Source organism: Molothrus aeneus, chromosome 8, assembly GCF_037042795.1.
Source record: "Molothrus aeneus isolate 106 chromosome 8, BPBGC_Maene_1.0, whole genome shotgun sequence".
Classification (NCBI taxonomy): Eukaryota; Metazoa; Chordata; class Aves; order Passeriformes; family Icteridae; genus Molothrus; species Molothrus aeneus.
Window position 1 is genome coordinate 17,635,312 of NC_089653.1, and position 26,534 is coordinate 17,661,845.

The window sequence follows — 26,534 nt, forward strand, 5'->3', positions numbered from 1 at the left end:
GGTGGATTAATATGGGGGATAAATTCACATGGTTATTTCTCTTAAGCAAAAACTTTTGCTGTGTCAGTAAAATTTTTCAAGTGAATTACAAAAATAATTTTCAGGTATTCCAAAGAGTGAAAAAAACAGAAAAGTAATGTGCAGGTAATTTATTTGCAAACACAGTTACTGCAATAGCTAAATGTTACTTGTAGATTCAGGTCTATTTCTCAGAATTATTTTGTTTCAATTTCATTGTTAGATACGTATCAAGTTATTTGGCATTCCTGTATCAGTTACCCACTGCAATCCGAGTGACACTGCTGTCCAAACACAACTGACAAGGCTCTCAAAAGCCATTAGTTTCTTGTAAAGGAAATGTGGCTTGTCAGTCTCCCAAGCAACAAGAGTTAGGACCAGAGGAAATGGCCTCAAATTGTACCAGAGGAGATTTAGATTGGCTATTTGGAAAAATTTCTTCACCTAAAGAGTTGTTAAGTGTTGGAACGGGCTGTCCAGGGAAGTGATTGAGTCACCATTCCCGGAGGTATTTAAAAGATGTATGCTTAGGGCTGTGTTTTAGAGGTAGACTTAGAAGTGTTAATCACTAGACACAATGATACTGAGATCTTTTCCAGCCTAAATGATTCTATGATTTACAGTGAGAGAGTTCATGCAGCTTCCTAAATTCTAAACCATGGCTCTTCAGTTTGGGCATAACTTAATTCTCTAGACAGCTCTGAAATCACATGTCTCAGGTCACATCAAAACTAAAGAGACAGCTCCTGCTTTCTACCTCCAATTCACACAAAAGATGAGAGAGAAAAGATGAAGACAACAGAGACTAGAAACAGAAAGGGATATTCAAAATATTAGAGTCATCTGAAGCTCAGTTGTGACTGCTTGTTACCTTGGAAGGACTCCTCTTTCACCTTGGCTAAAGGTGATCCTCCTGCATGGATCAAAGTTCATAAACTTATCAAACTTATGTCTCTCTAGATGACATTATCCAGATAGTTACATTTATTGTTGTGGTTTTGCTGTGATACCCTGTGATCTCAGGAATGTGATACACACACCACAAGGCACAGAAGAGGATTTACCTTTCCATCAACTGCACTTTTTTTTTTTTTTTTAAACAGACCAACTCCATCTTTTTACCCTCATCAGTTCTTGCCACATTAACTTCTAAACTGAAGTTTTCAGAGGACTGCACCCCATTCAAAATGAAGTTTTACCACAAAATTACATGGTACAAATCCGGTGGCAAAGATCACTGTAAAAATACTTCATTTCTTATGTTCTCCCTCTTATTCAAGGTCAAGGACAACACCCTGAACTAGACAGACCTTTTGTCTCATCCAACACAGCTGGTCCCATATCCTGTGCACTCAGTAACACAGAATACTCCTTTTAAAAAAGAAAAACTCCAACGCAAAATCATATCCACATAAGCATTATCAGCTCTTGGCTGATACAACAAAGGTTATGGAAACACTTCTCTTACCAATATCTACAGATAAACAAACCTCAAGGAGGCAAAGTATCTTAACATTTAAAAACTGAGGCCTTAATGTCTTTCTTCAGGCTCCTCCATTATGCTTTAAAACATGGAAACCAAGAAGCTTCCAAAGAATTAGCAGGGCTTGCTATGGTGAGAAAGCAGGGACTCTGCACAAATCCAGCCTTGTACACCAGGTAAGCAATCAGGCTGCCCATGACAGATGCAGAACTACTTTATGGAGAGAACTTCTGTCTCTGCAAAGGAAACCAAAAGGGCTACCTACATCTTTTTAGCAATCAAACTTCTGCCTTAGCTGAACTTGGGCTGCTGTGGATTCACTACCCAGACGTTTTCTTTCATATCTACAAGATATTGTGGAATTCTGAGAATTTTTTTTCAAAGGCTCTAACTCTGAGGCTAATGGACATGATTTGCTGGAGGGGAGGGAGAAAATCATGCCATAAATATGCATTTCTAAGGCTTCTATAAGGGGAAGCATGTTATCTAAGCTCAGTTAAAAATTTCACATTGCCCTTTGGATATTTACCCTCTTCCTCTTCGTACTTCAGGAGGCTGGGTGAAAGGTTATGAAGGCTGGTTTCTAAATTCAATAGGTGTATTACTACCATTACAAAGAATTATGCAAACACAACAAGCTGGAAGAGAAATACAGTGTAATTACGTTCTGCACCAGTGTTACACCAGGGAACTCTCAGCAGAACTATGTGTGCACATGGCCCACAGTACTGCCCCCATGACACCAGGTGTTATGTGTAAGTTTCTGGGAGAAGCAAACCAGAACATAAACAGATGAGCATGACAGTAATTGAACACATTTTATTATTGCATACCATTTCTTAGACCATTCTCTCCACTGCATATTCAACTTAAAAGGTAACGAGAGAATTAAAGCCTATCTGCCTTCTAAAGAGGGTGCCTCACAGGATTTACCTAAAAAAAGAAAAAAAAGTGTTTTCCTAATTTTTTAAAGAATAATGAGCTCAGCCAGTTTTTGAATTTATCCATTCATTTGACATCATGGGGTTTGCACTAAAAAACTGCTTGTCCATTTATAGACACACACTCCCATACAAAACCTCCAGTTTCTAGATATCAGAGCTTCTGGAAAAAAAACACATTGGAAACAGGAATACTGAAAGTCTAAAGCCATGTGGCAAACAACTCTGAAGTGACTTGAGTTCATGGATTTTTTAAAGGGACGTGTGATATTTGACTACCTAGAGTTATCATACTCTTGAGTGAGTCTTGCATCCCAAAATAAAGGAAGCTACTGCTTGGGTTTTTTTCCAAAATACTGCAATCTAACCAATGTGTTAAGTCTTATGTTTGTGAAGCTAAAAAGAGCAGCTTAAAAATTAAAGGCATTCAGCTGAACAGCTTTATATTTCATTTAATATGAGCAACATTTTGTAGCATTCTCCTGCATGCCTGAATAATCATGTTGCCAGTGTGAAAGGAAGAGATGCAGGAAAGGCCTCACCACAGAACAGTGCTTAGCAAAATTATCTTTCATTCATGTGCACTTAATAGGTGAAACTTGAAATAATGTGTGTAGAGTAAACTCACAGACATATCACTTCATTACATGCTTATGCTAGGGGCCAAGCTGAATAATTTTGGTTAAGTATTTAGCTACTGGCTGGCCAGTTAATTTTACAGTCAAATTTGGTACAGTCTATTTAGTTTCTCCCGTTTTTAAATAACTGCAGCCTCCTGGGGAAATTCTCTACTAAACCATCTGCTCATTTCCTATAAATCCTCCTTTCAGACCTTACACAAATTTCTGAGCTGCCAATCAGAACTTCTTTGATGTCTGAGTGAACAAAACCCCGACTATTCTGAATTAAAACCTGCAGTACAAAGAGATTAGTTATCCCTGATCAGTAAAATAAGAGCAGTGAGAGGGTCAGTTCTCCGCAGCACACCTCAAGCAGCAGATACACTCTAAGTGGATGAGCACTGATGGTTCTTCCCTGGCCACAGGACAGTCAGAGCCAGGGGCAATTCACCTCACATTTTCACCCTGTTAATCCCTCTGGAGCGTCTGTGTGTCCAAGCACCTTGTTTGCTAACATCTCAGCTGGTACTGCCCAGGAACAGCTGATGGATGTTTCCCAGGCCTAAGCTCAAAGGAGGGTTGAGGGAAGGGAGAACCAGCTTGAATGGCAAAAAGTGTAATGGGAAAAGATAGCTTAAGGAGATGTTAAATACCAGGCAGTGTTTCCTGCCGGTGCATTCCCATAGCCATGCTTGTGCAAGCACTGCTCTGGTCTTCTCTGGCTTGTGAAACCCTGTAGGCTGTGCAGATCCAATGGTACACCAGACATCTTCCAAACAAACAAGGCTGAAGGGAATTCCAGCAATCAGGAACACTCGGAACAAGCTAATGAACTTTGATCCTGCAGATGCTTCTCCAAGTGCATGTGAATTTCACAGTAGAAAAAAGTAGTGAAGAATTTATAGCCGTTTTTAATTAAATTAGCACCAGTCTCCAAACTGTACCAAGTGTTAACAAATTCCACATAAGCCACTCTTCCAACCCATGCTTCTATGGAAAAGGCACAAAGACAGCAGTACCTGCTGGAAGGAGCTGACTTTTGTTGATGCCTGTGTCTTACTCAAATACTGCAACAGGCAATTCACAATGCTGCAAAGCAATTAAGAGCTGCTTACCCAAGTACTGTGGGTGTTAAAAAAGCAACTACAAAACAAGAATGGGGTATAACAGTAGGATCTGAAGAACTTTTCACAAAAAGAGTTAAAAGACTGACTATAGAAAAAAACCAAAACAAAACCCACCAAAAGTCCAAATCCACAAGAAACAATTCAGACTATCAAAAACTGGATGGTTGAATATGAAATGGCCAAGCAAGTAAGGGGCATATGGGGCTTGGTAAGGCTTTTATTTCCCCTCACATCTACATTTTTGACTCTGTTTTGCTTTTTGGCCCCATAAAATAGAACGGAGTTCAGACCAGTGCACTGCACACAAGTTTTCCCCAACAAAAACTGCACAGGCAGGAACTAGTTAAGTCACTTTCATGAACATTTGAGAAATCTAGGAGAAAAAAGTAAAAAAACAGAACTTTGCTGTGAAGAGGAACTGTATGGGCTTCCTCAAAAGTCTCTCCAAAAAATCCCCAAAACGACAACGGAAAACCAAAAACCACCCCAAAAAACTCACCCCAAGAAATAACCCATAAGATTAAAAAAATCACAACAGCCAAAACCTACCCAAATATGCAAGAAGAATTCACCAGAAGGAAGACAACAGGCCAAGGGGTTTAAGGTTCTGATCATAAACCAGAACATCAGATTTAGTTACTTCTGTCCTAATGACTCCACTGAAAACCAGAAAGGCTATAAAAATGGGTTGATCTCATCTGCCTGCCTTCACTCTGCAATCCAGAGACTTGGGTGTACCTCAGGTTTACTACAGGTAGGCAGAGAGAAGTCAGTGTTAAAAAAAGGACTTTAACAATGTACTTCTTGTGTTCCAGTTGGGTACCCCTCCATCATTCTTGGGACAGATGGGAGCACCAGAGCCTGCCACCGAGTTCCTGGTGGGAGATGTGTGAGCAGTGAGACCACAGGGAACATCTTCTTGAAGAGGATAGACCATGAGAGGGCATTTCAAAGGGGGTGAGAGGAAAGATACCTGGGTTTTACTGGATGAGGTGCTGCGGGATGGCACTTCTAAAGTAGTTCCTTTAAATGAGCAGCAGTAGCACCAGAGGTAGAGAGAGGTCAGAGAGAAGCCTTTAAGGAATTGCTGGGCTATAGTAGTTATTATTTATTTTCTAGATGTTTACAGGTGGGCTTGTGTTTCTGACTGAAACTAACCAAGCTGCTAAAATATTTAGACCTAGATATCAGAACTCTTGAAAGCAAATATTTGAATCTGGAGATCTAGCACAATCAATACAAATTTCTGATCACTCCTGGGGGCAGCATGAGGATTCCTGGCAGTTTGGAAGCAGAGCAGCAGGGCTGGACAGAGGCTGAAACTGGGAATGCTTTCAGGAGTTAAGCACTGCCACCAGTCATGCTCAGCATGGGACTGGCTGGACTGGGGGCAGTTCAAAATGCTCATAAATCTAGGAACAGCAGCAGTGCTCTTTGTTGCATCTACATTCAAGAAGAAACAGAGGTTTATAGATGATAAGGGGAAGAACCACAGGATTAAACAGTCTGGTGTGAATATGATCCAGCTGGAACTGAAGCTCTGAGGGGACAGGATGTCTCTCTTTCTCCCCACCTGCATTTATGGGAAAGGACCAGCTTCCCATGGAAACTGCAAGGTCTTATACACTTCACTCAGTTCATTCCAGTAACCATTAAAATGCATCTTTCAGAATGGCATTAGGTATTCAGGCTCCAAAACACACAGAACAAACACTGTAAATGAAACTCTTATACCTGGGCACAACACCCACTCTGAAATTCTCCCCACTAACTCTTGCAGAATAAATACCCCTTGCAGCAGCCGTGCTCAGGATGTGACTGGGAGGAAGTGCTGCCTTACAGCAATCAGGCTCACCCCATCTGTTGGGTGGGGCTTTTTTGCCAGTCTGCTGTCTCGTGTTAACATTTTTCTAAAGGTCTATTTTAGCTCAGTAGAACTCCCACCTTTACTTTGTCTGATACAGAGGACTGTTTCCTTCTATTTCTCTTCTCAAATGTTTCCATCTAAAAATGGAACAAATGATACTGATATGAAACATGTTCCATTGGTGAAGATCAGGCTGATGACAGATTTGATGTTGGCCTTCTCAAATTAAGACGTCTCTGCTGCTTCCACAAGACTGGTACTAAGCCAGGCATCAGTCAATATTTTCAATAATAATATGGAAATAAAAAAAAAAAAAAAACAGCATAGGAAACTCTCTGCCAGTTATATATACAGGTGACACAAAGCTTAGCAGGCTGCTGAGGCTTACAGACACTTCACAGATACAGAGCATATGAAACTGATTTGGGGAAAAAAACCCACAGTACTAAAACTGCCTTTTATTTTCACTGAAGTCACACAGGCTGTGATTGCAAATTATGTGGGTTTCAGCTTACAAAGCAGAAGTACAGTAGAGGATTGGCTGTAGAAAGCTGTAGAGAAGTGACAAGTGAAAATGAGAACCTGAACAGGGTTTGAGGACAGGATCAATGCCATTCACTCTTGCACTAGAGCAAGCAGAGTTTTCAGTTTTCCCTCTGAACTGCCAGGGTAGCATTGGAGAACTGAGAGAGGACAAAAACTGTAAATCCACTGAAATCCTACCAGCAAGAGCAGCACAGCATGCCTTGTAATTAAGACACTTGCTTTTACAGTGTCCCAACCTTTACTTTTAAACAGGACAAGAGAGGCCCCAAAAGGATACCTTTCCATCCCTCGTTCCCCCTGCCCCATTTACAATGCTGAAGGAAACACTCTATTGGGTAAGACTCCAGAATTTTATCTCTAAGTTTTTAAATAAAGTGAATGACCTCACTTGTTTTCAACATACAGGTCCAAAAGCAGAATTTAAGAGACTGTTTCAATTACTCAAGAAAAAGTTGCTAGCAACTAGCAGGCAAAGCACTTCTGAGCACTGTGATGGTGGCTGGCATGGAAACAAACTACAAACCAAGACAGAAGCTTTACCCTTCATCTTCAAATCAAGGCTGGAAGCTCAAGTGCCACTTCCAAATACCATGAATTACAGATTCAATGTACAGGGGTAGCTACATGCAACATAACACAGGTAATTCCAAGTCAGATGTGGCCACCCCTGCTGGCCTTCAATGTCACAAACTTCAAAGGAATCATTAAAATAAAACAAGCCATTTTCAACAAAACGGTTTTGGGGATGGGAGGTGATACTTTTATGTTGACTCTAGCTAGGAATTAGGACAATCAACCCTTTATTACCAGTGTCTAAAAATTATATATATATCTATATATAGATATATATATAATGCAGACACAGAATCACTAGGTTGGAAGAGACCTTCAAGATCACTGAGTCCATGCCCTAACACCTCAACTAAACCATGGCACCAAGTGCCACATCCAGTCTTTTCTTAAACACATCCAGGGATGGTGACTCCATCACCTCTCCAGGCAGGCCATTCCAGAACTTTATCACTCTCTGTAAAAAACTTATTCCTAATATCCAAGCTGTATTTCCCTTGGCACAGCTTAAGACTGTGTCCACTGGTTCTGTCAACTGCTGCCTGGAGGAAGAGGCCAACCCCCACCTGACTCCAACCACCTTTCAGGGAGTTGCAGAGACTGATAAGGTCACCTTTGAGTCTGCTTTTCTCCAGGCTAAACACCCCCAGCTCCCTCAGTGGCTCCTCTCAGGGTTTGTGTTCCCAGCCCCTCCCCAGCCTCGTTCCCTTCTCTGGATGCACTCCAGCGTCTCAATGTCCTTCCCAAACTGAGGGGCCAGAGCTGGACACAGCACTCAAGGTGTGGCTCAGCAGTGCCAAGTACAGGGGGAGAACGTATATACAGACATACAGGTGTGTATGTTCTGATTTGCACATTAAAAACATACAAAAATAGGCGTTTTGTCTAAAACTAATCTGTACTCCAACATGCCTGTTCCCCTTCTGCATGAACTTCATCACTGTATAGTGATACAGATTTTTTTGCTTGCTGATTTGGAGTAATTACAAGACAAATAGTCAAGTTTTTTGTATTAATCACAGAAGAGAACCAGCTCAGTCCTATTCCCAGATGTAAGAGAGAAGATACCTTCTTAGATTAAGCACAAATCAGCACTGGCAGTACCCAGCGGTCCTAATTTGCTAATGTTTCCATGAACTACCCCCTAATGCTTCCCTTCTCACTCCTTAACTTAAAATGGCTATGGTTTAAAGTTCACAGGTATGCAGTAGCTGTGCTTCACTTCTCCCAGATATCCCAACCATGGAGCATGAAAACAGAAACCCCTCTCTTTAGGGGTCACTACCACAAATCTGCCTGTGGATGTTTCAGTAACTCTTTTTTAGGCTCCTCTCCCTAAATTCTAGGAAAAGGATAATCTCATACTTTTAAGAATTTGATGCCAATTTATAATTATCACATGAGATATTACGTACAATACACTTAACTAATGAACACATCTACACACTAGAGAGTGAATTTAACTTAAGAGTTAGAAAAAAAAAATTATTGACTTTTTAGATAAAAATAGCCATATTTCTATTATATATCATATCTTCTACATCTGTGAGACCTAAAACTGATTTTCCAAGGTCTAAGTACCAAAGAGTAGGAGATACAATTATCCTCCAAGGCAGTGAGGCACACTGGAAATCTGTGACTCCAAATCCAGCTTTGATAAAGACCCCAGTGGGTTACACAAAAAATTCATCCATTTTATTACTTTAAGGTCTCTGAAAAATCTAAGCATAAGATGCAAGCTTATTACTAAAAATGTTCTAATCTTAAGAATACACCAAAAATTGCTTCTACACTCATAGAAACTGAGTATATAAATATCTGTGCTAAACACACCTACTTCCAATTACCCTGACAGATGCACATTGTGTGTGCAAAGCAGTTGGTGACACTGCCCCAGATTCCTGCCTCCAGGAACACCAGAAATGCTGCACCCTTAAAGAACACGGTGGAAACATGCAGTGCTCACTCAGCACAGGGGTGAAGTCAAATGCTGCAGACTCAAGGACAACCCTCTCCCTGACACTTACAGCCACCTGTAGTCCAGATGCACAAGGAATCAAATGTGGTCTACATTCAAGCAAATGAAAAAATTATAAACAGGCCACTTGTACTCATTTTCATCAACATCAAAGTAGTGCTTATTTACAGGAAGAGAGGACTGGGCTGTAAACAAACTTAACCCTTGACAAATAGGTGAATTCTGCTCCTTCCTTTGTTTTTGGAATTCAATTCTTGACTCCCAAAAATGAAATTCTGAATTTCAACCACTGACCTCACAGAATACACACATGGGCTTGCTCAGTAATAGAAGTATGCTTTGACTTGTGGCTGTCATGCAAAAATCTCCATAAGAAATTTCCTAAAGCAGGAGCTATGTCTTCTGCCAGAGAGAAACATGTTTAGTAGCAGATGAGAGACCATCACTTCTGGGACCAAGAGAAGCTAAATGAATCTCAAAGGTGGATTTTGTTTCTAGGTGTGAGGATTATTGACTCAGAAGGTTGTACTCCTAACAGCTTAGATTTCAGCAAAGCAGGGAGGAGCAACTTCTGAAGAACAACTTCCCCTGGCCCTGTCAAGAATTATTCATATGTGGCATAAAGGCCAAGTAGAGTTAGCTAAGTGCAAGGTGCAAATCTAAGCCTACGTATAATTTTGCTGAAGTTTTAACTATAAACTACTGGGGTGCAGGGTTTAAGGGGAATCAGCAGCTTAAAACTAGACACAGTTTTAAAACTCCGTGAGGTTCAAGTACATCAAGGGTACTACACCATGTCCCCCTGGCAGAATTGTTAGTCTTCCTTCTTGTTTCAAAACAACCCAAAACAAAACACGCTAAAAAACAACTCCAAACCCAACCTCCTTTATTTTACCAGGCAAAGAAACACATCTGTCTGAAAGATCAAATCAACAAAGTCATTCCTTATGCATCAATGCATGAGGCAAAACATCCTATGGGAGAAAAAACCGTCTGTACTTCTGGGGTGTCTCATTTACAGAAATTACATTTAATGAACAGCGAACTTTAAAAATCAGTTTGCAGGAATCTGACAGCCTCACTTGAAAGAAACAGTATAGCCAATGGATGATGAAAATCACTGCACACTACAATCAAGTCTTGACTAATGTCTTTGTGGAGCTGTGGTGATTTCATCGACACAGGTATTTATATGCACATATACATCACTGGGATCATGACTGACAGACACATCTCATTAGAAGGCAAACAAACAAGCATGCTTCTGCCAGGGAAGAAAAAACATATAAACTCCAAAGTCACGAGCTCACATCCAGGGCTCCCTTTATGGAAAGCTGTTGCACATTAACATACACCAGAAACATTAACAGACCTGCAAAACACCACCAAAGCATACATGACTATCATGTAATTAAACTGCATCAGCACTTTTGGAATACAATATTTTCTGAGGAATGACTCTCAGCTTAAATGAGCTGCTAATAAAAGCCAGACAGATTTTGTTAATGCCGGAGAGGTGGTTTAAAATTCAGGTTAATGCAACTGCTAGAGATCATAATCATTAACTCTAAGTTTCTGGTCTCGAGACATCAAAGTAAGGAGCTCACATGCAATAAGCAAAGTCAAAACAGAGACTGTAAACAAACGAGTGACTATAAGCAAACTGCAAAATCTGAAACTGCCGAAGCTTCTTCTCTAAAGAATCACTACCTAAAACTTTGCTGCTGTATCTACTGCTGTTAGTTTTCATAATGTTTACTGAATTTTTAAAAGAAAGAGTTTTCTTTTTTCCCTCAAAATCCTTTCAGAAACCACTTCCCACACTTTTCCTTTTGTAATTCATCCCCACTCAGCAGCCATCTGCTCATTTCCTCACACACACATGCTGTACACACTCCAAAACAAACACAATGCAGAATCAAACAGCGTGATCGGACTTTTTTGTTAGGACTGCTCAAGCAGGAGCAGCTCCCTCCCATCCCATTCCCTCCCTCCCACCTCCTGTCTCCTCTCTTCCCCTTTCACTGGGGTTTGCTGGGAAGTAGCATGTGCTAGCTTCCAAGAGTAGGGCTTGAGAGGACCAGCTTCTCACCCTGCACTCAAGCACAATAAGAGCAGAAGAAATTCAGCAAAGTCACAACATTTTGCTGAGATCAAGCAATGCTCACCACCAGGAGGAAGACCTCTCTGCTCTCCACATACCCCATGCCCAGCATGTTCTTCAGCAGAGTTTTGGGCCATCAGCACAAGTGTCTGCAGATCTGGACTCTGGCAAAGCAGACATCTCAAAGGACCTAGTGACAAAGGCTTCCAGCTCCTCAGCTTTTATCCATACACCTGAAGTCCTTTACAAGCCTAGTCAGCAGTGCCAGCCCTCTTTCACAGATGGGAGTCAGGACAGCACAAGAACCCAAAGGATTTGCCCAATGCCATCTAGCAGGTGGTAAAAGAAAACAAATTCCAGATTACAGACCTGCCTTAATTCAGGCCTGGCTTCACGTTGTGTGCTTCTTGACAGTTTTCCAGGTACCAAAGGCAAAGTAAGTCATGCTCTTGCCAGGAACACATGGGACAGTAGAAGAAAGCCCTTAAGCTGGCAAGAGGCAGGAAGAGTGGAAAGTGTAACTTCTTCTGAGAAATGCTTTACGATCCCTTGATAAACACCCAAAGTAAAAACCAAGATTTGAATTGTCAAGAAAGGTCTTCACAATTCCCACCCACTCTGAGCCTATGCCTACAAGAAGTATAGTAGGAGAAGTACATTCTGCTTCTCACAGGAAAGATAAAGAATACTCAGACAAAAACCCTTCCATAGTTAGCTGGTTTTGATACAAAGCAAACTTCAGAAAGGAAAAATACCAGCCCCGTGTTAATATATGACATGGCTACACATAAACACACAAATCACAGTACAAAAAATAAAAGGGGTAAAATTCACAAAGGATTTTGAGCCTGGTTGTTTAATGAATGATTTAGTTTAATGGGCAAGCAAAACCAAACACACCCACACAGAGCCTTACAAAGCCTGAGTATCTGGACCAAATTCAGCCACTCAGAGACCATATTCACAGCTCAAAGTCCAAAAAGTGAATGGAGAAAGTCAGGGTGCTTCTGTACCTTAAAAACAGCTCTCAAAGTGTCACTTTAGATTCAATAACATAAAGCACACACCTTTACCTTGAGAATACTGATCTGTGACTACAAACTCTTGCAAATGCATCAATTGCTTTTTTTCCTCTAAGTCCTGCTTTTACAGTAAGACGTGGGTTATTCGAATCAATAGGCCATAGTGCCTTTCCTGTTACAGGATGCAGGAGATCATTACAAAGGCAGAAGAACTGTATGAAGATGCATCACAATGTGCTTCTCTCACCATAATTCCATCTACACAAATGAGGCACTCAGTATCTTCCAGATGACAGCTTCGAGAAGTACCTGGAGATGTCAGGGACAATCACAGCATCTCTGCTGAGCATGCAGCAGCCAGTAATACTACACAGCACTTAGAAAACAAGAGAAGTGAGGAGAAGGGAGTTTCAGCTGATCAACTGGAATCAGCAAGTTTAAATCTGACTAGAACATTCATCTGCATCTGTGATAACAGCTGTATGATTTTTGATGACAGCTCGGTATTGATTCCCAGGTTGAGGTTATTGAGAAGGAACAGTACTGTGCCCAAAAATGACTTGCACCAACATCTCATGATCTCTCATTCCATCACTGATCCCACCCATCCCTGATCTGCTTATGAGATCTGCAGAGATCACAGCACCAGAGGCCATGGCTGGTGCACATTTTTAGAAGAGTGGTGAAAAGCTATTGCTGAGGGAGCTTCATTCATTCACTGCAGTAAAACTAACAACTTGTAGCAGCATCAGTCTGCTTCAGTGAGGAAGGCAGCAAGCCCTCAAAAAGACAATGATATAACAAATGCAGAACACCATCTCAATTGCATGCCAGCACCGTTCCTTGTTTCCCATGAAATCTTGAGGGCTGCTTGCTTTTGCATGCACTAGGAAACACTGCTGCCAGCATACAGCCCACCAAACAGGGGAAGGGGGTTGTGGCTTCTCACACACAATAGAGCAACTCTCCCTTAAATCAGGTAAGCATGAAGCTATTCCTAGTGAAGGGTAAGTAAGAAGCTAATGATGGTTATTAATAGCCCTTAAAGCTATCAGTTCATCTGAGTTAAATGCAAGAGTAATAATCCTTTTACAACCTTCCTTATTTTACTGGGGAAATGGATGAAAGTTTCATGAAATATTGCTGCTAACCTCAGATTTCAACTATTTTAAATGTTGAAAATTACATTAACCTGAATCTAGTGGGTTCTTATGTATACATATCACTGAGGACACAGACCAGAAAGGGTAGACAAAAATCTTTCCTTGTAACAATTCTTCAAATTCAACAGGATTTTTGCCAGTCTTCCACAGGTATTGAGTCTACAATTTAATCTGCCATTAAGCATGCCTAGGTATTATACATCACTCAATATGAAAAACTGCACTGTAGTGACAAACGTGGTAAGGATTTCTTGCTGTTTTTCATTTAGTTACAAAATAGTAGTCCAGGAAATTTCCTCTTGTAGCAAGAAAAGCTAGAATAAAACCAAGTCTTAACCTGAAATAAAAGAGCTACATCTAGACCAGAAGCATAGAAGAGAAGAAATAGTGAGATCTGTACTGTTCAGATTGAGAATTCTTCCTCTGCAGCTCTACGACAAATGTGAATAACTAACCACATCCAAAATTACAAAAGATAGCAGAATATAGAGCATGTTCTAGGAAATTGGAAAGACACTGGTTTTTCAGAGACTGGTGGAAGCTTTCTCTCTTGGCACCTTGGTCCTTCATTTTCTGCTGCTGTGCTTCTTGAGCCTTTCCTCCAAAGGACTTCTTACAATGCACGATGTAGGTACCAACAAAGGTCTGGCTTGAAATAGCAAAAACGAAAGCAAGACAAAAATTTCATGTGCTAGATGACACTCTACCTTTATTCCCCTTGGCTTTAGCCACAGCTTGTTAATAAACAGGGGAGATATGTACCTGAGTCTGCTCAATCTATAAAGTGCACACCTGGAAATGCACTTGGTCTAAGAAGCCTGGTCCTACAAAGCAAACCTACATATTTATCTGTGAAACAGTACTATTGGTTTTGACTGTGGTTCGATTTTGTTCAGATTGTCGAGTGGCTTTGTACAACTCAAAATATTTTAAGACCACAGTGTACACATTTGTTTGAGTAGCTTACTGTTCCTGCACAGAAAAAAGTAAGGAATTTACTATACTTATTACATAATAAAGGCAAGGTAAGAAAATCATGGTACTTGGCTCAAACTGTGAAATGCTGCAGGTTTTTCTCAAAAACTATTGTATGTTTTTGCAGACATAAGAACTATATCTAAGCCAACTACAACATAAGGAAATAACTGTGACCTGTATTGTCTAATGGGAACTTATGCAACAGAAATATGAAAGTACTGAAGTTACACTGACTTTGTTCTGGAACACCTTCTTTCTCAGTTCTACCTAGTATCAATCTCTTGTACAGTACATGTTACCTAGGGCACAGCAAGTACCTGCAACTGCTCAGCAGATTTGCCCAATACAGGATCATGTTCAGCTGCATTGCTGCCCTTTATCTTGGAGTTGCTATCTCAACAGAAAACAGGTATTTTGAAACAAAAAACTGATTTAAAATATGGCAAGGATAATCTTGAAATTCTTTTTCTCTTGCATCTCATCTCCCCTTTACTATATTCTTTAAATATGAGCAAAACTCAGACTTGCCCAGTGGGTCTTGACTGCATCCAAGAGTTAACAGGGACTCTGACTATAAAGTATCCTTGAACATCCTAACTGATGCAATATAAAAGTTTAACTGGATTGGTCAAAGTCAGCACATTAACAAATTGATTGCCCTCCAGCTCATTGTAAGATCCAGCATTAAAGGTTAACACCAGAAGCAGGAGTGAGGAAGGGAGTATAAGAGCCAGGCTCATGTGCACAGGAGCAGGCACAGTGTCAATACAGCTGACAGCTCACCCAGAGCTGTTCCAGCTGTAGTTTTGGCAGAATGCAGGACACCTGGAGATGAATGAATATGCTGATGGAGACAAGAAGGACAAGACCTGGGAAACAAAGTGTTTCCAAGTTAGCCTAATCTATTGCTTGCATGGTCCCACTTCCTCTTCAACACTGCACATATTTAAACAAGTATTCTGTTCTGCTTCTAATGTGCCAAGGCTTAAAAATATAACAGCAACCCAGCAAGGGGAACAATAATCAACATTTCAACTAGTTATCATGAAGGAAACACAAGGGATATTTGTTAACACCGAAGTCAATGTGTTGGAAACTAAAAACATGTTTAGAAGAAGAGTTGAGACTCTCACTTGAGCCCACTGCATGGTTAGAGGCCCAAGTTGTTCTGATCTGCCTCCTAATCTCCACTGCCCCAAAGCAGAGTAGTAAATTCACAGCACTGCCCTGTATTTGACAAAGGAGCTGTTTCACTTTCAGCACTTGCAGTAACTATATGGGAGAGCACCAAAGGGAGGAAACAGCAGAGCCCTCTTACCCAGGGAGCTGCCCAGACAGTAACTCTGTGTGACAGGTGGGAAGTGACAGATCCCAGCAGACTCCTGAGACAAGGTGCTTGATGGATTGAGAGCATCTTCTCTGTGATAGTAACTTCTTGCCTAGTTCTAGCAACCAAAGGTAGCGGTGTGCCAGCCTAATTAAGAATCTGGTTTAAGAATCTGAAGGGCTAGAATCCATTAAGATGTTACTAAGAAAATAATCAAAACAGCCAATATTAGGACAGTTTATTTCTCCTGGTGACTTTGAAAGGTGCAATCTAGACAGCTATCAGGTGAGATGGGTCATCAGGGCAAATTATCACAACGCATCAGAAATTACTCTTTTACCCTACTCAAAGTTAGTGTTGGTGAATCCCTTACTGTAACATGACAGTGCCTTTCTGGTCCCTTATAGATAAGCTACACCCTATCTGTAATCAACACCACTACAGGTCTCCTCAGAGTTAACCACTGCTGAGCAGTCCACAAAGCAAGTGCTGCAGCTGTACCATAATGTGAAGGTTCTCCTGATGTCATTCTATGTTAAAGCTACAAAACCACAAAGATGTTTCTGTGGAACTGACAGATAATGTAAGATCAATGCAGCACAGTGTACACTAAGGCACAATGCACATTAAGGTTTTTGGGCTGCATCAGACACAGTCCAGATAAATAAGGTTGACATGTGAAGATTAGACATGGTCTAGTCTTCTTCACATGCTATTACAAACTGTTAAGTAGAGTATTGATTGGATTTTACTGGACTTATAATCAGTAGATACTACAGATATTTTTGCATTAGCACCACAGCAGGACCTCAGATTGATTCCACTCACACACATACTCCCAAATTAAGAATCCAAATCATATTGCATAAACCAGTACAGTATGTATACATATGGGTGTATACAGCCCTCCTTGTGATATTCTAGTCACTTTGAAATACAGCACAGCTACTACATGCTACCAAGAGCAAAGAAAAACAGGATGCATGGCTACATATATGAGTTCACATTCCATATAATTTTTCTTTAAATACACCTGTAACAGCTTCTACCATAATGGTATTAGAGCAATCATCCAAATCTCTATCTGCCTTGAATTCTTATGCAAAAGATGGCTGTAGCTTGCATTTTACAGAAGTTACTCAACAACAATCTCTAGAATTTTGCAGACAGCTGCTTTAAAATAGCAAACACAAAAATAAGAAGATAATTTGGTAGTGTTTGTCCTTACTAAAAGCAGCAGTAATGGAGTTAGGGTTTGGAACAGAATCAGGTCTGATTTGGTAGCCCCTATCATTTTATACTTAGATAACTTCCAGTGAAAATCAAGCACATCTGACAGTACCTGTTCCTCCTTTTCTTTGGTCTTGCTCCTGGAGACTCTGGAAGAGGTAACATCCTGAGCTGGAATGACAGAGATTTGATGCAGTGGCATGTTCATCACACCGCCTTGTTTGGTCCTATCATTTACAGGAAGGAGGCTTGAACGCAGTGCTCATTCTGTGCCATTGTAAGGCCTTGCAACTAAAAAATAAAAATATTAGATGATGTTAAAGTAGCTTGAAATGTAGTAATTTCTAAACCAAAGCTATGCCATCCACTGGACCAAGACATGTCTTATTTTCTCTGGATTCTGGTGCCCTTGCTGGGTGAGAAGAGACACAGAAATTTTAAAGAATTTTAACTAGACAGGTCAGAGCACAATTAACGCAAAATGAACAAATTCTCAACCAGTTCTGAATGCATTCTAAGAGCAGAGCTAGAGGAGCAGGGATCATGCTGAGTTTGCTTGGACAGGGAGAGGGAGGAAGAGCAGCTATCCAAACTGAGCATGCTACCCGGAGGTGCAAGGAACAAAGCACACACAGGTAAGTTTCCTAAACTGCCAGCCCCCCATACTGGGTGGAATTGCCTCAGGAGTCATCCTAAAAACACCTGAATGCTGCAGCTTTGGCTAAAAACAGACAATAGCCTGCATTTGGTTCTTGTCATTCATATAAACCTGTACCAGTTGAAAGATGTATCACATGAGCTGTTCCTTTCCTAAGGCTATTAGAGATTAATATAAACAAAATCCCTCACTAGGGATTGTGAATTCACTGGAAGGACTACACACACTTTATCCTTCTTCTACTAATGTAACAGGGAAGCATTACACATAGGAAGGATAGTGATAGACATAAATTAGCCAAAATTGGCAATGCTAATCTGAAAGGCAGGCATAATGAACCATACCTTTTATTAGATTAGTGAAGTTAAAATTAATAAAAAGCTTTTTGAAACATGTAATATCATGGAGTGTTTATTTGGAATGTAATTTGCCATAAATGAGACACAATCAATTGTGTTTAAAGAACAGATTAGAAAGGAATTAACACAGCAGGGACTATATTAAACAGGGCAACTGAGCGATGCACTGTTCTTCTGTTTCCATAACATACCAACTTTTTGTTTGTCTGGTTCTGAATCTGAAAAAGCAAAAACCAGAGACTAGATAAATGCCCTATGTATTATGTTGTTTAATAATTTGGAAATAGTATATCTTAGCACTTAGTGCATACCCTTAATTTATATTGTACACATTTTTTATTTAACATTTAATTGGAAGTTTTGAAGATAGAACCAGACCATTCAGCATATTTCGTGGAATCAAAAACCTAAAAAGCTTGGCTTATTTCCACTAGACTCCACAGGAATACTGCAGTTGTGTAAAATCAAAACAGGATCAACTGTTTGACTGGTTTTGATTAAACAATAGGGGAAAAAAAATTAAGTTCCAAGGCACTTTATATGGAGAATGACAGTTCACTATCCTCTTTTCACTGAGGGGGAAAGAATTATCAAAGGGTGTAGGGAAAATGATGAACAAAACCAAAAATGTAAGCAAGGCCTGCTGCATCCCAATCACACACTCCATCTGCTGCCTGATGCTGTTTGCCCGTTTGAGCGCTCAGCCAAGTTCAAGAGCTTTACTGACACGTGGGCAGGATTTGTGTTACTCCCAGAGAGGCCAAGACAGCATCATAGAGCATGCATGAGAGCTTTAAAGGCAACGCCTCCGTAACTTTCAGGCATCACTTACTTTAAAAGTAAAATATATCAATGTGCATAAACTGGCAACAAGGACACTTCCTTACTGGAGGACAAATGGAAACATGAGATTTACCAGCATTATTGAATCCCAGCACAAAGAGGAAACACAGAACCTCCTCAGATCCTCCCCACACCTGCTTAGTTACATCCTCTAAAAGAGCCAAGCCAGAGGAAATATAAACATAGACTGAGATGGGATTATCAAACCACAATAAACAAGGCGGGAAGGGAAGGTATTTTCCCAAGAAAACACAGAGAAAGGAAATCCAGAGAAGATTAAGCTTCAATGAAAACATGCCAGGTAATATGTAATGGAGCAAAAGTGAAGGAGTTCTGCTCTGTGTCTCCCCTCGAAAAGGGTTCTGGGCTTGCAGGCAAGGACAAGTTATAAAGAGAACACGGAAAATTATTGGAAAACACAGTTAACCCACTCTGATGATGGCAAACAAGTCAAACCAGTTTTTTTGCAGGTATTTCAAGGACAGCATGTGTTAGAATTCTTTGAAAGAGCTCAAACAGCAGATATAATCCAACTGTGTATTCAAAGATGATGTGAAACAGCTCTCCTCTGGTAAAGAAGCCTGGCAGACGCTCTAATAAAGCCTGCCTTTGTTCAAGGGTGGCTTAGAGAAAGCTGTAAGCTAAACCCAGATGCCACCCTGTCGCATCCCCAATCTGCTGGGTCCCTAATAATGCACACAACTCAAATTCTGTCTGTATCAACCCAAAGCACTTTAAGTCCACAGTGCTAATTAAAGGATAAAGTTACGTGAATGAACAGACCATCTGCAGTACCGAGTACAAACAGACAAGCGTGCCAGAAAAGCAGTGCCACTCAAAGCCAACACAAGGCGAGTTATGACAAGTTCCACAGGATATCTCACAGCTAAATTAATTCCACGTCCTACCTGATTCAAAGGTGAGGAGTTGGGCACCTGCAAAGTAGGATCCAAACTTGAAGCACATCAAATTGGGGGTCTGCCAAAAAGGAAGAAGTGCTAAGGCAATGAGACTGCCCCTAGATAGTCCCTTTTGTTCAGGATTCCAGTTAGATGTTTAGGCCATACCTCACACAAAATGAGAACTCATTACTACAGCATCTCCATCCAACAGCAGACTACACTTGCCCAGGAGGTGCCAGGTAGGGGCTCAGCTTCCTCCTTCACTGTGTTTTATTTGGTTCATAACTTCCTGCAGAGCTGGCTGGGACACATGGGCATGCCAAGACAGAGGACAGCTTGAAGCTCAGTTGTTACTCTTATCTATAGCCACAGTGGTTCCTAAAAGATGGATTCTAGCCATACTGCCATTGCCGAGAGTCTTCAGAAACAAATGCCATTTCAAAAGACAAAAGAGGTCAAAATCCTGGCTGCAGAGCCCCCAGATGATCTTAGCTCAGTGGAGCTAAGATTTCACCCACTCAGGTAGTCCAGTTTTGCTTTCTGCAGGATAGGCAAAACAGTAACTAAAAATGCCTGCAGACACCTGGAACCACACCACCCAGGTCCTCATAATGTTGCTAGAACCACAAAGCTGCAGCAAAATCAGCCAGATTCAGAGAACACAGGACAGAGTCTCTCAAGGTAGCTGAGAAGTACAAAAGGAAGGAAAAGTATGCACATGACTTGGGCCTGGTGGCTGGGGCATTCCCTTGAACAGTACATCTGACAGAAGCAGAAAATTAGTTCTGGGTTAGGAGCAGGAAGTACTTGGTGTTAAGGAAACCTTCCAGTCTGACCATTCACATGACTCTGGCAGTTGCACTCCCAACACCAGAGACTTTCACTGCTGGGACTGAAGCCCCTTCAAAGCAGGAGGCTCCCATGAGACCCCTGCTTGACTCCCTGCACACCCCACTCACACAGTCTGACCAGGTTTGCTTACTGGTTTGTCCCCAGGTTTCCCATGGCAGCATCTCAGATGTCTTGTTCCACAAAACCATTTATTCACAGGGCAGTAACACAGCAGCCTGAGCTGGTGCCTCCAAGGAGTACCCCCAACAAAGGACGCCTCTGGGCTTTTATCCCATCACAGTCTACCTGCACACAAATCTCACTCTTTGTCCTGAGTCCCCTGCTCCTGCTGTGTCTCCCAGTGTCCATTCACCCACCTCACTGGCACCATTCATCTTCATGCCCTTTGATGTCCAAGAGGTTAGCAATTCATGGCCTCTTGTCTCGGGCTCCCACCCAGAGCTCAATCTGCATCTGAACTACCTCCACCAGATGTATCCCTCACCAATGAGAAGGGACAACAACAACAAGAAAGCTCAGTATAACAGAAGTAGCTGGAAACCACTTGGAATTCCTGCTTTAATCATCCACCCTGTCAAGACCTCAGCTTCCCAAGTGACAGCAAGAACGTGAGATGAACCAAATGATCTTGCTGGATTGTTAGGGTGTCAAGTGCCATTGGAAGAATGCAGATGGAAGTCCTTCCTCACCTGCCCCCTAATGCAGCCCTCTGCCCATTACATGTTCCAAAATAAAGGCTAAACTACTCTTTGCCAAAGATTCACAGCTGAAAAGGGGCAAATAAGCACAAATAATGATTTCCTGTCTCTGGTTTGGTACCTACCAGAGTCTATAAACATGCTATGTGAACAGCAGATTCTCTTAGGTCATTTATACTTCAGAGTCCACCATATTCCCCTGCTACACAGGGTATGCTGGACAACTTCAAAAGAAGCTCTGGAGCTGTAGTGGCACTGGCTGCAGATGTACACAGGCCTTACCAAAAGAAATGCATCCCAAGGATGCATGTAAGTGTGTACAGATGCTTTGTGTTACTCAGAAGGGGAAAAAATAAACCAGCCACATAGATCAGTTGCTTTCCTGTTTAAAGTACAATAGGTATTCTAGATTAAAATAATATGTCTTTATATGCATGAAAGATATGCCCTGGAACCTGTGGCAAAGGGAAGATGATAGTCACTAACAGAAGGGAATTGGAAAGAATTTCACCTGTGAGTTGTTCTGATCTGCCCCAAGGTTTCTTAACTTCTCTTCAACTGTCCTAGCCCACAGCAGTGACTGTGAGCAGCATCACCTATGTCAGTGCTCTGACAATCTGTAGCAGGGTGCATGGGTTAAAAATAAAGCAACAGATCACTGATGTCCACATAATACAGACACTGAAGTACCATCCACTGCTGTGACAATCTTGCCAGGGGTTAAATCAATCTGTAGAACTGCAGGGCACCTTCCAGATGCAGGCTGAAAATTCTGCTCTGAGACTTTGTGGATTGCTGCCATGCAATCTGGTCTTCTGAAGCTTCCCCTCTATGCAGCACAAAGCCTGACCAACCCAGGAAGGAATGGAAACTCCCTGAGGAAATTTGCTGCTAGATGGTGTAACATCTTCATCAGCTGGCTTACTTGCTCATAATAAGACTTAAAACAATCTTTTAATGCAGATTTGGAATCTTTTTTGCTGGAGATCTTGATGTGAAAACTCAAAGCTCCATTAAAAAAACTCCTTTGGTTTTGTGCTTTTGTCATTGCTCTGAAGGTAACAAAAGCCCTCACCCAGTGATTTTAGTATATTCCTGTGTGCATCTTAACTTTTCCTAGCTACTTTGACATTTCAGATGGATATAGCTTATGTCTACTTTCTGTACACTACATTTTCCATATCTGCAAATATTTCAATCCTATCAGCTTGGGTTGGCTCCAGTTTGAAGCTTTTATTTATTTCATTCTGAGCTTGTTCGGACTCTTCCCCTACTAATGTATGTTACGTAATGCTCTTCTAGAGATGACAGATGTGCATTTTCAAAAAGAGGATCCTGCATCTGCGTTTCAGTTTAGTTTACTGTAGCTTAATCAGTACTTTGTTAACATCAGTATTTAAGAGATGTTATCAAGCCTCATGCACTTCACATGCATTTGTTAACTTGACAAACAAATCTAATCAACAGAGCTTAAGGAAGAGGAACTAACACTTCCTTTCCTGCAGTACCTTTCACATTTCACTCCGAATGTTGTACTAACCCTGAAAAGAGTCCTTGTATTCAGACCAGGCAGATATAATTCTGGATTATTGCTATTTACAGCTCTGAGTCTGCCCATGCATCTTGCACTGTTTACCAGCTTAGCTGTAATTTCTCCCTTTATAATCTCAGTTCCTCCTTTCCTCTACCAGCTAGTGCCCCCCAGCTAATCGGCTTCATTAAGTTCAAATATATTTTTAAATCATGTTATTGAGTAGTTGAAATCAAAAGAAAGACTTAGAAAGGGGACAAGAGTTTCTTCTGCAAGTTCCCCATCTTCCCTTTGAAAGTTTCTCAATATACAGGAATATACAGGTGCAGACTACACATAACCCACAGAGAAACAGAGCTATCTGCCAGCTCTGGCTAACTCCTCTCCAAATAAGAATACAGTTATTTTTATGAATATAATACAACTAGACAAGCAACCAGTTAAACTACAGTCTCAGTAAATAACGGTCCCAAAACTCTTAGCAACCCCTTCCCATGATTTCAATGGAAGCTGAGCAGCATCTGAACCCTGAAAAACAAGGTCCTTAAAAACTGTTCCCTTCAAATTAAATCAGCTGATCAATGCAATTATGAACTAGCTTGGTTAGCATTCAGGAAAACAAATTTCACTTCCCTCTGTTACAATAACACAATAGTACAGTCACTACAGTCCCCTGAGAAACAAAGAAATTACTTTTGTCTGCTCCTGTTACTAATAGCAATTTACCTGCATCAGAAGCATCACTGATCAATCCTGATGTCCTGTGGAAAAAAACAAAGCACCAGGTGCTTCACACACACCTGGGGCAGTAAGCTCCTGCTACAGGTGCAAAAATTCTTTAGCATCAGCAGTTTTCTGGTTCACATTTTTAAGAAACTCCCTTTGTATATTTTTTTATGAAACAGACCATAATAACATCAGCAATAATCCCTGGGACAGTCTCAAACTACAACAAGCAAAAAGAAAAAGAAGTAAAGCAAGAGTTTGATGCTTTACATTGGAAAGTCCTAATGATGGAGGCCAGGGAGAACTAACAGCCAGGGCTCCTGTTTTCTCAGCCAGCAAATTCCTCTACCTGCTCCACTGAATTCCCAAATCTATTTGCATAAGGAGGTGCCATTCACTCTCTTGCCTCAAAAATCACCATTTCTCCTCATCACCCCTTCACATTAAAGACATCTTGCTTCTGAACAGAGCAAGTGTAGCACATGAATCCTACTCGGAGCAAACTGTGAGTCTTTACAGCTTTGCTGTAAGCAGGACATTACACCACAGCCTGTTTGGGGCTTGCCTTATCACTTTTAGTCATGATCCCATCAACTCCCAGCACGAGTAGAGACTGGCTTCCTGAGAAACTAATGCCCCTCTCCAGAAGAGGCATTCTTCCCTCCAACTTGGCACTGAAGCCACCCTGCAGATCAAAAATTAGGATGTCTTCATCACACAACTTAAATTTTTTCTAAAAGATATGGATGAAGACTTGCTTTGCTGCAATACTCAGAGAAGAACATGCCACAGTATTACACTCATTCCTACAGTTTCTGAGAAGAGCTGTCTTTCCCTCTTCACAGCATGTCCAAAAGTAACGCACAGCAGTAACCTACACGGATTCCAATTTGAGCACAGGTTTGGGATTGGCTCACCAAGACTGCTGCAGCTGGTTGACTGCAATTGCAGATCATCCTGCAATCAGCGCAGAAGGGTCCACAGTACAGCTGTGAATACAAAACCACTCCCCTCACTCATGCGCAAACACCAAAACCCACAAAACTATGACATGCCTCAGAAAGACAGCAAGGGACATCAGGGACAAGGAAACACCCCAGACCTCCAGAATAACTCCAAATCTATTGGGGAAAAGCCCACATGATCATTGGGATTTGGCAAAGCGCTCCATATGACAATTGATATTTTTAAAAAGAAAATGTAATGAAGATTATAATCCAATGGAAGAAGAGACATACTAATACATATATAGACCAGAGAGAGGAATTTGCATCAGTTACTTGCATGTAAATTTCTAGTCTAGTACACAAGTCCACATGATACAATGTAACACCTATAGATAATTTATGATCCTTTCCCATTCTCTATTATAATCCTTTTGGTGCTCATAAAACTCTAAATCAGTTCTGAAATCCAAGTAAAAAAATTGCTCTCTATTTTTATCTTCAAAATTATTAAAGGTTATTAAAAAATGCATACACTTGCATTGAAGACAACAAAAGCCTGAGTCTCTAAACCAGTATAAATATTTACAATGCAAGACAGTGATGAAACAGAACAATTTCACCATTGTTCAGTGAGGACATTGCTCACATTCTATATCGTACAGAGATAACAACAATGCATTTTTAGGAAAATTCTGTGCTACATCACTTATTTTCCTTTACATCAGAGAGGAACAGTTGTAAAAGCCATTTACAAACAACAGGCACCTAATCAACATTCTTCAGTATTGTTTAACTGCTACCAGGCAAAACACTCCTCTTAAGGCAGAGTAAAAAGAATGTACTATTGATTATATGATTCTGTGTTTTGAAGAAATGTGACATCATTCTTTCTTTGTCTTTGGGTGAGTAAGAAATTTCCAAAGCCATGCACATAAGAATGCATTTCTTTTGAATGATTTATGAGTTAAATGTCAGGTAAGTCCATTTATAGGTTTAAGTTAAAACATGTTTTTGCTGTGGAAATTTTAATAAAATCTAGATTTCTGGATCACTGTGACAAGCCTTTAAACTCAGAAGAAACACCTATAAACCACATTCTTTAGGACTTGCTCAAAGCAACTGGAGAGCCTAAAACCAGAGTCTGCAGAAGTTCAAATGCAGAGTAAAAAGAGCAATGTACCAAACATCTTGGACCTGATTCTTCTGCCAACTTGCGTGGCACAGATAAGTTTGATTTCAACCATAAATTGTAACATTTTAAAGTAACTTGATTTCTGATGCCAAACTCACTACCAGAAGCCATTTGCAATCCCCCAGATTTAAAAATTCTAAATACATGTTAAATACAGGGAAATACCATGAGTCATTAAAGTATAACAGACTTCAGTGAGAACTTTTTATTGAGGAATATACTCAGGCATAGCATGTTTCCTTAAAGGCTTTATATTTCTATCTTTTTCCATTCTGATACCTTTGTACATTTGCTACATCCAGGAATCCCCCGTGCAAAAGGCAATGTGGGAAGGACCAATACTGGGACCTGCACGCGAACTTTCCTCCAGGCAGAACAACGTGCTGGGGGAGTAGAGTCCACACCTCACTGACACTGCTGCCCAACTTTATTTCAAGTATCACAAACACAGAGGTGTGCTCACTGGCTATGGTTCAAGAAGGCAAATCATTGGAGTTCTTTGGTTTAGCCACTTCTGTGCAATGGAAGGATAACAGTACTTCCACTTCCCATTTCCCAGCTGTTCCAGCCACACAGATAGCTTTTGTGGGGTGGTAGTGTTCCTTACCATGGCAATGTACAGTACCTGGCACAACTAAGAGCACAGACTGAAGCGCTACAGTAAGACAAGCAATAACAGCACTACACATCTGAGTCAGTCTCTCAGTTTCACACCTGCATTGTCACCAAAAATTGCCAGATCTTGATTTGAGAAAGTTGCTCGGCAGACAAACATGGTATTTCTCATAGACTTCAACATGAAAACTATGCCCATTGTTTAAGAACCTCTGTGTCATAGCATTATCATTAAAA

General features: G+C 40.9%; 1 protein-coding gene across 2 annotated transcripts in view; it reads right to left on the minus strand.

The window, feature by feature from the left end:
• Nucleotides 1–26,534, minus strand: part of MARCHF8 (membrane associated ring-CH-type finger 8) — an 84,509-nt gene that overhangs the window by 45,608 nt on the left and 12,367 nt on the right. For both annotated transcript variants that reach the window (XM_066554955.1, XM_066554954.1), the window contains exon 2: nucleotides 17,087–17,265. In XM_066554955.1, the coding sequence (XP_066411052.1) occupies nucleotides 17,087–17,182 (96 nt within the window). In that variant the 5' untranslated portion in view covers nucleotides 17,183–17,265. The remainder of the gene's footprint in view (nucleotides 1–17,086; nucleotides 17,266–26,534) is intronic.